This window comes from Aplysia californica, unplaced genomic scaffold, assembly GCF_000002075.1.
Source record: "Aplysia californica isolate F4 #8 unplaced genomic scaffold, AplCal3.0 scaffold00143, whole genome shotgun sequence".
Taxonomy (NCBI): domain Eukaryota; kingdom Metazoa; phylum Mollusca; class Gastropoda; order Aplysiida; family Aplysiidae; genus Aplysia; species Aplysia californica.
In genome coordinates, this window is record NW_004797413.1 from 914,793 (window position 1) to 928,126 (window position 13,334).

General features: G+C 37.7%; 2 protein-coding genes across 4 annotated transcripts in view; both read right to left on the minus strand.

Moving 5' to 3' along the window:
* Positions 1-4,659: 4,659 nt before the first annotated feature.
* LOC101856259 overlaps positions 4,660-13,334 on the minus strand; it is an 11,568-nt gene continuing 2,893 nt past the window's right edge. For all 3 annotated transcript variants that reach the window (XM_035969395.1, XM_005096964.3, XM_013081729.2), the window contains exons 2-10: positions 12,436-12,552; positions 11,693-11,771; positions 11,347-11,400; positions 10,427-10,472; positions 9,808-10,044; positions 8,454-8,576; positions 7,880-7,918; positions 7,044-7,142; positions 4,660-5,147 (exon numbers count right to left, since the gene is read on the minus strand). In XM_035969395.1, coding sequence (XP_035825288.1) covers positions 9,850-10,044; positions 10,427-10,472; positions 11,347-11,400; positions 11,693-11,771; positions 12,436-12,538 — 477 coding nt within the window. In that variant the 5' untranslated portion in view covers positions 12,539-12,552 and the 3' untranslated portion in view covers positions 4,660-5,147; positions 7,044-7,142; positions 7,880-7,918; positions 8,454-8,576; positions 9,808-9,849. The remainder of the gene's footprint in view (positions 5,148-7,043; positions 7,143-7,879; positions 7,919-8,453; positions 8,577-9,807; positions 10,045-10,426; positions 10,473-11,346; positions 11,401-11,692; positions 11,772-12,435; positions 12,553-13,334) is intronic.
* LOC118477121 lies at positions 4,983-9,192 on the minus strand. The gene is made up of 4 exons (XM_035969388.1): positions 9,169-9,192; positions 8,454-8,576; positions 7,044-7,142; positions 4,983-5,147 (listed from the first exon to the last, which is right to left on the minus strand). Exons 1-4 carry the CDS (start codon positions 9,190-9,192, stop codon positions 4,983-4,985), a joined length of 411 nt encoding a protein of 136 aa, XP_035825281.1.

Here is a 13,334-nt window from a genome sequence, read left to right on the forward strand (position 1 = left end):
GATTTTTTTTTGGGGGGGGGGGGGAGGAGGAGAGGATATGAATGGCAGTTGGAGCTTACATCAAATTCCAGACTGGGTTTTTTTTACACTCTTTTTAGAATGATACTGAGTAATAAGTTGTTCATAATATAAGATTGCTCTAGAATAAATTGTCTTCAAAATCATAATCTTTTATTGGGAATATTCTCAGGAAAAAAGTCCTGTATCTTTTAACATAGTTTACTTCTATTCTAATGGCTTTTTATTCTTTCATTCTCTCTTACGCAAGTCGTGTACATAATAAATTCATAATAAAAGCATGGTATTCATATGTTAAATCTTATATCGAGTAGAAGATTAGAACAAGGCTACTGTATTCACTTGTGGAGTTTTGGAGATGTGTGGTCATTGTATTCTCTTGGAGATGTGTGGTCATTGTATTCTCTTGGAGATGTGTGGTCATTGTATTCTCTTGGAGAGTGTGTACAGTTATAGTGGAATGTATTGTTTACATTTTTTGTGGTCTTTGATTTGTGCAAATATATATACATATATATTTTTTGCGTTCTCCATGAATCTCAAAGGTGCTCATGTGTAAATCAAATGGAATGTATGCATGAATTGTTTTATCAAAGCTTTAATGATGGAATGTATGGATTTCATCACTGCTCTCTAGTCGATGTCTTTTGTCCGCTGAACTCCCTTCATTGACAAAAAGATGGGTGTGGGAAAACAATGAGCAGGCTGCACCAATATAATCCATATTTAACTTTAAAATTAAAAGTAGGGCCCCCAAAATATCGTCCTGTAGACTTCAATTGGCCCACAGGCTGCGAATTTGATACCCCTGGTGTAAAAGGAGGAGCGAGGAAGGAGAGTTGGTTGTGTTGTTCACAGGTTGAGTGTAGCAGAATCTTTTGACTGATTGATTTGTGTACTGATTGAAATTGTTATATTTAGTTTGTGTGGTTGAGATCTGGTTTAGACATATCCTAGCACTGTTGACCAATAATGAAAGTTTTTCTTTACTACCGACTTAAATGCATTCTTCATCATCATGTGACGATTTGGATGGTTTGTCGCTTTTTTTCAAATTCTGCGCTCAGTCTTCTATTTTTATTGACTGATCTGACTCAGACTGTATTAATTGAGATTTGGTGAGAGAGATAGAGAGGGAGGAGGAGGAGAGAAGGAGAAGGGGAGAGAGAGAGAGGGATGGAAAGGGAAAAAGAATAGATATATTTATATAACCTTGATGATTTTCTAAACAGCTATGAGTGGAATTGTATGTTCACTTTACAAGTGTAAGTCACAAAATACTCCAACTAAAGCTACTCACAATGTGCGACATACGACTGAGCAAGGTTACTTGAAGATTTTTCTGCATAGCTATACATAAATGTTCCAAATGAGAGTTCCCTTTTCTCAATAATCATATCAAAACAGTATTTTGTTGAAGTTTATTTGGGGTTACATAAACTCATGGTCCGTATGCATAAATTTAGTGCTCGAGTAAAGGACTCAAGTTAATACCACGATTGTTTTAAATCTCCGATAAGAGGACAGTTCAGGGTAATGTGGATTGTGTTTGTGGGTGAGGAAAAGTGGGGTGGGGGCGGGGAGATAGAAAGCTGGCACTGTTTTTCAGAATGACACATATCACGTATGATTTATTGTGTAAGTGTCATAGACTCCATCTGTTTGTGTTTGTGTTAGTTTCCTGATGATCTTCTGCCATGTTGGAAACATCTTGAGTCTCAGCTCTGTGTGTGTGTGTGTGTGTGTGCCTGAATCATGAACAGGGTGTTGTGTGTTTGGTTCAACCAAAGACTGTACATTACTTATACAATTTTTTCAGTTGCTTTTGTCTGAAATTCTTTGGCTTCAGAGGTGTCCCAAAAAATGTGAATCTCCTCGCTGTTGCAAAGTTCACCATTTGATCACAAAGAAAATGCGAGTCATCTGTGTTTTCATTTTAAAGCGTTTGGTGCAGTTTATAAGATAGCACACTCATGCTCCGTGATAGCGACTGCTAGAAATAGAATGATGTGTAGGTTTGGAAATGTTTTAATTTGAACTTTGTTGTGATTCTCTTGTAACTTTTCTCGTATAACTTCTGCTACGAAGCGAACACTTTGTGTAACTTGTAAACTTTGTGTGTTTGGAAGTGTGAGGGATGGTTTGCAAAAATGGCTTCATCGTGATTGCTCAATGAAGGTGCTCGGGGGGTACAGTACTATATAGACCTTGTGTTTTTGAGTTCTTTATCTCTTGGTATTTCTCTATAAATGACTTGGATTTGACATACTGTGTTTGATTTCTCATTTTGTTGTTTAGTTTTAGTAGAGCAACTGCGTAAGGTCATTTGAGCGCCAAACATTTTGTTGTGAATTGCTTGCGCTGACATTAGTCCGTTTAAGACATATATAGTTTGTTTACCCACTGCATAAAAACAAGGAAAAAACCCGAAAACAATTAAACTTTATTCCGCCAGGCACTCGGAGACTGTGACATAAGGAAGTTGGGGTTGAAAAAGTGGCCACGTAAATTAAAGGATTTATGGTTGTAATGACTAGACGTGAGTATATTTTTTTGTGTATGGAGAAAAATTTGAAACTGATTTACTCTATCAACACATAGATCCATAAGACTTGACAAGTGGCCATCTCACAGGAGAACCTGTATGGGCCAACAGAGGAACTGAGCAGGACGGCCCAGTACAATGTGATAGATACTGGTCTTCAAGTGTGATGCGATCAAGAAGAAGAAGAAGAGAATTATTTTTAGTTTACAAAAGTAACTAATTGAGCAAAGTGCTAGACTTGTAGTATGGATGTGCACTCTCTGAGATCTACTCAGTCTTTGTTGGGACCCAGTCTATCATTTTGAGGAAAGGATGGCTATTTTTAGAAAAATTCTATAGTTCATTTTTGTTTACGCTTTGCTGTGACAATCCAATAGTGGTAATAGTTCCATGGAGCCTAAGACAAAAATAACATTTCCTGCAAACAAATTTAATCAGTGTTTGGGAAAATATTCCACTAACACAAATGACAAACACAGGCTATGCGTTTTAGACATTATCATTTTTATTATCTTTCTTATAATAAACCACTCTTGCAGGAAAACCTACGGTACTTGAATACCCATGAACTGGGTGATAAAATAAAACAATTCACCGGGATGAATAGTGAAATATGACGAAGATGGTAAAAAGTGTGATTTTTATATTTTACTTTTATGAAACCAAAACAATTTGTCTTGTATTATGGAATTCAAAAAGAGAGAAACAAATTTTAGCCCCTCTTTAACTCTTTTTGTACTTTGCTTTCTCACCTGAAGTCAGAATTGCTGAAAGCAAAGTCTGATGTACTGGTGTATATTAATGAAACAGTTAAATGTCTTGAAAGTGAGTCCTATTTTCATCAACAATGTTCCCACAATTTCAAAGACCTTTCTTTTTTTCTTGGCAAGAAAAACTGGCACAGTTCCTTGCTCCGTGTAAGTATTGTTATGTCCCATAGTCACAGATCTACGCACAGATTGAGTTGAGCAAGGGCCTTGGTCACATTCATTAGTCGTTGTAAAGTATTGTTCCCCTGAGACAAATGAAATTTATGAGATAGGGAATTTTTCATGTACAAAGTAGGAAACAGAATAGAAGATATAATGTATGTATACTTACCAACACATCTATTCAAAAAACAGCTTAAAAGCTTGGTTAAGCCCTCGTACACATATGCACTTAAGCATTTATGCTCACATATGCACTCATATATACATCATGGCATTCCCTATGATAAAAGTTATACAGAGAGACAGAAATGTAAAAATTGTAGAAGTTTTACACCCCCATCAGGATAATTCATGGCCAACCCGGGCTTGGAGCAATTTAGCATCCCGAAAGACATAATATATATATGGAGATATTCGATAAAAACTCCTCACATGGGAATCAAACTCACATCTTCAGCATGTAAAAACAGGAAAATGCCTCACCATTACCCCACGGATGCTGGTATGGTACGGTAGACAACATGGCATTGTTGAAAAGAATAAAAGAAAAAAAGTCGACCAACCAAAATAAAGGAATAAAACCTGGATAGAAAATCTCTAGAGTGAGAATCATCATCCAGGCAAGTGAGATCTTTCTGTGTTTGGACATTTCTCTCCTATAGGCACATCCAGAAGCAGACATCGGAACTTGATTTCATCTGCTTCTATCATAAACAGGACAGAAAAGTCAGGGGAAATTTGAAAGTAACAATATTTGACTAGTAAGTAGGCAAAAGGAAGGTTGCCTAATTTTAAAAAATGTAATGCATTTATTTTTCTCATTTTTGAAAATGGAAAGAGTCCACATTTGGATCTATTATGGGAAAATAAATATTAACCCTATCCATACGTCGTGTTTTACTATTGCATCCATAAGACGTGGGGAGCTCTGTGCCACCACTTTCCAAAGAGGATATTTACTCGTTAATCCGATCCATACACTCTGCATAGCAGTCTGTCAAAATGATTTTTTGAAAAACACTTAAAGTTTCAAAGAGATCTTCGTACTAAAAGTAGTAGAAGTATTCTAAAATGTGAAGACGGGGTACAAAACGACCCCAGGGCATACGGATAGGGTTAGGGTACATTCGTAGAAAGACAGTGAACTACGAGAGTGACAATGAAAAATCTGGCTAATTCAAAGAAAATCAGGCAGTCTCCCCATTTTTGGTTTCAGTGGACTTCACTGTTCCTTGGTATTGAAAAAAAAAATAAATAGAGCACTCAACGTTGTGAAGGATATTGGCTGTACAAGTAAGCATGCTCTTTTTATGAATGGATCGAAGAAACATTTTAAAGATATATGTTGAAGAATGACATCTGTTTTTTCTGAAACAAGATCGAAATCTGTCAATTCATCTCCACTTACAGCTTCATCATCGTTACAGTCAAATTTTCCCATGCACAAACACATAAAACACACACACAGAAAATCAGATACTAAGACACTACTTGTCTTGTGTTTGAACTTTGCTTGTGGAAGGAAGAGAATCTGGGTCATTGACTGTCATGGCCGCCAGTAGTTGATCCACCGATGGGCGATCAGACGAGGTTTTGCTCGGGTATGACAGTTTGATCACACCCTGGCGGTCTAGGACAAAGTCTCCACCCATCTGAAAGTGAAAAGGCATAACAGCTGTGGTACATGATAATGGCAGGTAAAAATGAGATACTTGACAGGAAAAGCTAAAAATAGTTTTATATGCCAGAGCCTCTTTTGTTGTAAATTCTCTGTCATGATATAAACTATAATAAACCACTAGTTACAACAAATATTTCAAATAGATGTAAAAAAAACAACCCAAAAACCAGTGACTGAATTCCAGAATGACTGGAGTAGACTGGCCAATCTGGTTAAATATTAACACTTTGCCCCCCACACCGGACGCCAATCGGCGTGAGCAATAAGTCATCTCTTTCTCCCACTGGACACCGTAGGCGACAGTAATAATATAGCAAAAAAGCCCCTGGCATAATCGGATTGTTTTGAGAGAAGTGTGTTGTTCACTTCCTCTGTTTTGTCATATCACCGATGGAAACATTATGAGGCCTTACAGGTGTTGAGCTCAACAATACAAAGTCCAACTTGCTGTAACAACCACTTGTCCAAGACAATCATCTACAAATAACCACTTTCCAAATTGATTTTTTTTTTAATTATAAGAACACTGTCCAAGATGTTCATCTGTCTAAGACAACCAAACACTTTTCTCCTCCACAGTTGGAGGCTGTCTTCAACAATTTAGACTAATACCATACGGTACCTAAAAGATCAAGGGGAAAACCGTGTGGAACATGGAGAAGAATTACAGAAATTGATGTACAAAAAAGTAGGAAGACATGGAATAACATCAAGAGGCTAGCCTAAGAGAGAGAAAGGTGGAAAGTGTTTGTCCGTGGCATTTAACTCATTCGCTACGCCGAGCCGTGGGGGGCGGCACGGCTAGAGTGCCGTCAGTATGCTAAGCCGCCCCCGGCGGCTCGAGAACCGACGTTCAATTTGAGCTTGGTTTCTATTCCAATCCACATATCCATGTTAAAATAAAGGTCACAATATAAAGTTGACTTCCGGGTCAAGCGTTTCCATCGAAAATCGGAAGTTTTGATTCAGTTTTGAAACACGATTTCGAAGTTTATGCGACATTGTTTTATCGCGAAGCCCAAATTATAGCCCAGACACCAGTCTTAGTACTTTTACACAACAAAATGTATCATTATTTTGCCCACTAAAGAAATGTAGGACTCTTCTTTATAATATTGATACTACTGGACTCAAATTGCCAGTGCACTGTAATTGAGAAATCAATATTTTTGAATGCTAGATCTAGGCCTAGATCTAAATAGTCAAAATATTTTTTCTCCCCAAAATCACTATTTTTTGTGAATTTACTCAAAAAGTACCACCCTAGACATGTATAGGTTTATTCCAAATACAATTCTGGATAATTCCATATAAGATACAAGTGTTTTTTTCTGCTTAGGATCCTTTTTTCAAAATTATTTTAAAAATTATTTTTTTTTCAATATCGGAGGTTATGATCCAAATGTACAAATATTATGGAATGTATGTAAATAACTGCTCATTTTTCAATATTTTCCTGTTCTATATACAGTTATGGTTATTTTGATGTATCATTTGACTAGGTGCAAACATATTTTTTGAGTTTCATCTGAGATTATAAATTTTTTGTTTTCAAATTTTATCCGCAGCCAATCACAATTGTGTTGCATAATCGCCTCTTACAGGAACCAAAGTTGAAAAATACACAAATAAATAATGCAGATGTATTCTACAAACCATACTAAAAATGTTGGTATATAATATGTTGATATTTATTTGAATTTATGACCCCCAAGACCTGTGAACTGCGCACTAGTCATCATCTCATTTCGCCCTCCCGAAAAAAATTCGTCCACAAGCCGAAAATAATACGTAGCGAATGAGTTAACTTGATGCAGGGTGAGAAAGGCAATATGATGATGATGACCATACTTAGGTGTAAGCTTACCTGCTGGGGATCATCATGAACATTTTCAAAGGGTTTGGGCAGTTCCCGACCAGCCACAAGTTGTTCAGCGTAGTAGACCATGCATGCAATGCTCCACACCTGAGGGGGCGAGAGATCAGAGACCGTTAGAAACTACCAATCAAAGACCAAGTGAGAACTGTTGATCAGAGATCATGTGAGAGAACAAGAGATCATAGATCATAGACCACCATGTGAGAAATTGTAGATCCCAAGAAACTAAATTCAGAGAGAGAAGGGGGAGGAGGAGTTCCAATTTATGTATTTTCCATGTCATAAAAAACTTTAGGATTTTTGTTTCTAATTTAGAGAAAGAATTTTGAAGAGCAGTGTCCACATTTCAACATATATACAGTAACACTGTCGCAGTGTTGATGGCTGAGGTAAATCTGTGAACCTCTCAGTGTGTAGACCTGTCCATAGTTAAAACTGTTGTCATTTACACAACAAAAATTATCTTGCTTGGCTAGTTTTGTCTTGGGGGAGGGGGGGGGGGATGAGAGGTGGGACTGGGAACAAGTGCATGCAGATGACAGTCATTTTTAAAAAAGTGATGGGAATATATACATAGTTGAATTTTTTCAAGATGGCCACCCATTGTTGAGGCAAAAAGTAGTTGCCTAAGACTGGTAGACGGCTTGCACTGTGCCATCATAATACAGAAAAAAACACAGATGGGAAAGTGGGAAGCAGTTATTTGTACAGGTCTTAGGCAGGTGGTCATAAGAGCAGACTCAACTTATCTGATTTAAAAGATGTAACAAAGACATCATTCCTTGAATCTGGTGAATAAAGACTTAGCTTATTTGAGTACTTACTTTATAAACAGATCTACTTAAACCGAATGCTTGATATATCTGAGGACATACAAGAAAAACTAAATTAAAAAACATTTAAGCAATTGGAGCTTTACATTTTATCTTTCTCTGCTTTCAGAAATGCTTTTCTAACCATTATACTGTAAGCACATTAACTTAATTAACTTAAGCACCTTCTTAGTAGAAATGCTCTGACAAGTGAGATTTATGATCCTTATCTTTATTAAAGCACCACAAAAACAAGTACAATAAAATATGTAGCTGTCCGTTAAATCATAAAATAGAAGAAAAGAAAAAACTGACCACATTTCTGTGGAGTCTGGAGGGTGCGCTGAGCTTCCGGACTCAGTATTTTGGGAAGTTTGTTCCTAATTTTCACACATTTCTAATGTTCTATATATCTAGTATCTTTATTTTACAGCCTATGATAATGCATTCTACCTTCCCAACCCTTCCCCCCATCCCTTTCCCCTTCTTTCTCAGGAAAAATCAATCTATCATCTAGTTCTTTTCCAAGAATAAAAATGGTCATAAGAGTGGTGACATTCATTTTCTCCATAAACAGCCAACTTACCGTCCTCTTGCCATCCAAAACCATGTCATACGGACACTGCGTTTCTTCCAGCCATTTCAGAGCTCCATGACGCTCTCCAAAAGACACCATCAAAATTCTGCCTCCGGCTTCTGAGATTTCTGCCTGTATGAACAAAAAAAAAGAATGAACTCCACAGTTTCCTACTGTAAGAAAGGCCTGATAAAAAAACTGAGAACACAAAGTTCTTCTGTAGAAAAGGTCTGGTTATTATAGAATGAAAACATCGCCAAAACAGCCACAGCTAAGACAGAAAAGGAATTTCTCTTGTACCTATTGATCACTAGACAGAGCAAAGATTTGGTCTCCTGACAACTGCCATAACATTGGGAAATCTATGCTTTTTTTAAAAAGATATTATATACATGAAAAGAAAAACTAAACCTGTTAGCAAACAGAAAGTCAAACATAGACTTGGAACAGGGAAACATACAGTTGAACCTGCTTTAACTTCTAATCTCCCGCAAGCCGCTCCCAGCAGCACACGGTTGGAACCGGTCGGAACCGCCGTGCCGACGAGCCGCTGACAAGGCTGAGAGAACTATCAAAATAGGTCGACTTGTTTTGATTTAATGACCCAATTAGTGATGTTTTGTGTCATTTTTAGATTTAGTACCAAATAAGGGCCCCGGCGTTGTAGGTTTACCCCCCTCTCAGATAAAGAGTTAATAACCACCTGTCCCTGACCTGTACATACAACCACTTCCCATTCCTGCCTCATGTGTTTTTTACATTATATTGTCACTATCCAAGAAGGAAAAGAAATCAAATGAGGTAGTGCTTGATGAAGCCCACGTGGGACGCTCAATGTTAAAAACAATCAGGAAACGACAAATGCAGTTTTTGGGACACATAAATAGACATAAGGGTCTTGAACATCTAGCTCTCACTGGCAAAACTGAGGGCAAGCAAGGCAGGGGTAGGCCCAGAACAACATACTTAGGGAACCTAAACAAATGGGTAACAGGGAAAGATCAGGTAAATGTAGCTTTTTTGAGAGCATCCGAGTAAAGGAAGGAATGGAGAACCATGATTGCCGATGTCTGTCGCAGATTTGGCACTGGATGATGATGATCCAAGAAGACCACCTGTCTACGATGACCACTTTTCTCTTCGACAATGGGTGGTTGCCTTAGACACAAGTTCTACTTTTGTTTGTTTTAGTAAGGTTTTACGGCGCTGGCAACTGCATACGGTCATATGAGCGCCAAGGGGTGGATGTCAACAGAGAAGTCTAAATGGGGAATCAGGCTTACTCAACTGCATAGGCTACAACTTACTCCAAAAAAAAGATAAAAACCTGGCACGTACACAAAAAACAGAAAACTTAACTGACCTGTCTAGAAACAATTGCACGCACATGGTCTCGTCAGGGCAATCAGGCAAAGTGTCTCAGCAGCACAAGCACGAGAAACTGCTGATCCATCAAGAAATCCTCAAATGTTGTAGGCAGCTCCGTGCAAGCATTGACCAGGCTGTCTGAGATGGGACCCACATCTCCCTCGCGTAACGCAGGGCCCCCTGTTGAAGCAAGACCTTTGTCCACTCCCATGAGAAAGTCATCCCACTCTCGCTGTGAAGTAGAATACCAGCACTTAATGAACATAGTCAACATTTCGGGAAGAACATTTAGGAAAACATTTTTTTTATCTCTGTCAACTTTTGGTAACAGGAGCAATGACAAGAGCATTCTGACTTAATATCCGTTGAACGCACAGAAATTCACAGGAAAAATTAAGTCTGATAAATATAAAAACTGAAGCCAATAATGTGGCAAGTAGCCCTCAAGCAAACAAAAGCCTATTTGACTGCAATAACATTTGATGAGGATGAAACCTAACAAGTTAACAACCTTCTCTCTTCCAGTATCATAGATCAACACGCGTACAGTAAAAAAAAATTGAGATAAAAAAATAAAAATGGTGAAAAACAAAAAACAAAACAAAAAAAATTACCTCAACATCAAGAAGCTCATCAAACGCTTCTCTCATTTTTCCATCTCTGTAAAAGGAAGACTTGTGTTAGAACAGGGAAAAACATCACAGCATAATAATCAATATTAGTAGGAAAAATAGAATTCAGCAACAAAAATTACTTACTATTGCGGTACAAAAGGGGAAGTCTGCTAAAAAAAAATTCTTTAAACCACCATGTTTCCCTATTGGATTTCTCTGGTATGGATGCTTCATGGTTTTATACAATGATGGCTGAAACTTTAAAGACACACCAGCCACTAACTTTTAAAGTATCAAAAACACACAAACAGACAACATTGACCTTTCGTCACTGAAATTCATACTCTACTCTATTCTTATATCATAAAAGGCAAGAAAAAAATACCCATAAAGATGAAACGAAATACCTATCCAGAAAGAGATTCCCCCTCAAAAACAATTAACAAACATATATAAGAAAAAATCAGAGCTTTCATTACAATGACAAAAAGAAGATAAGTTACTAAAGAAACGAACTTGCTACTGGTCTCAACAGAAGAACAGCCTAACAACACGAAGAATAACTTTGGCCATATTCGCATCTTGCAAAGTGAGGTTACCAGACAAGGAACTGTTTACATTTTTACATCAACAACCACCGGTGTGTTCATGTGGGAGAAGAAGATCGCTTATTACATCAGTGCTTCGCATCTAACAGTACTGAAATAAAGTCAGTGACAGAGCTTCGAGATTAAAGATCTTGGGGTGTGTCCAAGAGAAAAAATAAAAATAAATAAATGTGAAATCTCGTTATTTGTGAAATATTTTGTACATGCATGCCATTGTAAGTGTAAGCAGAAGGTATCTTTAATTTTTCTTTTTTCACTTTGGAAGGGAGGCGTGATTGGACAAAACTGGCATGACTCTAGTTCTGTACATACCTGAAGTGGCGACTCGCTTTCCTCTCAAATTCATCTTTGGACTTTGCTTCAACCCTGGAAAGACAAAACAATATTTTTTCCCTCACTGATAATAATAATGGGCTCAATTGCTTCCTCCATCTTCACAGAACATTTCAAAGGAGTTACAAAATGATCAATTGACACTTCAATATACAGAAATAATTATTGTGTTGTCGACACGATGAGCCAAAACATGTATAAAGCTGAGGTCAACTTCCCAGTTCTATCAAATGAGCAACATCCCTCCCCCTCCCCCCTCACTATCCAATAATTATTACAGAGAAAATCGAAGTAAAAGAGAAAACACATTTCTAGAAAGACTTACTTTTCAAAGGCTTTTTTGTACAGACCCACAATTCGGAAGAGTTTACCAATCTTCTGAGACACAAAGTCTTCACTGCTGCCTGCAGATTAGAGAGTGACACAATATGAGGACATGTACAGAGTCATATACTTCTAAATTAAGTAAGTGTTTTACAGCACTTGCAACACAAATAGGTCATATAAGTGACGAAAATTAGTGGTATTACTGGACAGTAAGGCGGAGAGATAAGGACCATGAATGTTTGATAGGAAAGAAAGATTGAACCACACCAGAGTACCTAATAACCTCCTGTGACCTACAGTAATTATGTACTGAGTCGATATAAGCAGCACTGGCAATAAACTCTCTAAAGAGAGAGTCCCAAAGTGTTGATTATAAATGATAGGCGATCGTTGCCAAAGTCAATGAATCCATATTAAGTCACTAAAATAATCTTAAATACACATTTCGGGAAATGATATTTTATCTTGTGATTGCTGTAGAAAAGTAAAGTACTGCCATGGACAAATGATTTGTACTTCAATTTTGCTGAATATTTATTCAGGCCTAGATCTATATATATCTTTCATATGAAATTTCCTGCCGACATATTCTTATTCATTATTTCGGAAATTCAGACTTTTATAACAAGCTCCTCATGGTATTTCCACTAAGTAAAAAACATCTCTTAAAATTTCTGAATTGTTAGAAAAGCAATAATATGGGTACATGCTAACACTGCATAGTAAAATAAGGCAACTTACTCTGAACATCATTTCTGGCATTCCGTATGATCTCCGTGGCAGCATCGGTGACACTCTCTAGAGCAGACAGCAATGCTGCCTGCTTTACCTTGGACAAATCCATGGATGGGGAAAATCCTGATAGGAAAGAGGAATGTAAATAGACAGGTACTTAGAAAAAAAAACTTTAAGTGGGATTTGTTAGGACTGCCAGTACTGTAGTCTCTGCTTAAGGTCCTGATGCTTGGGAGTAAGAAAATGTCAGAACTTCGACGAATGTATGGGATCTTTTCATATTCATCAGGGCAAGAATCCAAGGAGAATCATGGTCAGGCCCACAATCGGTAAAATGATCTCAGTTTCCTTTGAAAGAAACTGATGTGGCCCATAGATGGGTATGACTTCTGGAAAGCAAAGAGCTGTTAACCTTGATTGCCAACCACAATGGCATCACGCCATTTACACTTTTCATCTTGATCTAATTGTGAGTCTCAAGATAACACATGGCATAAAATCAGTTGGTTTAACAATGTATTTCAATACAACTAAATTAAATAAAGGCTATTGTTAGGGGACCGTACGCCCCAATAGCGCTTGGCGCTAGGGGACCGTACGCCCCCATAGTGTTTGGCGCTAGGGGACCGTATGCCCTACCTGCGCTAAGGCATGGTGTTACGGGACCATACACAGATATGCACGCATCTGGACTTTGTGCAAAAATACTGGAGGAAAACGGCCAGTTTAATGAAGCTCCTGACGTAAGGAGTTATTACAAGGAGAATGTTTAAAATATCTGAATACGATTGTGAGGTATCCGTTGCAGTGGGTGAACCAGAATTTGAAATTTGCTCACGTCTGCACCCACGTTGTTGCTATATATGTCAGTAAAAGAAATCAAAGAGAGAGGGAGAGAAAGAGAG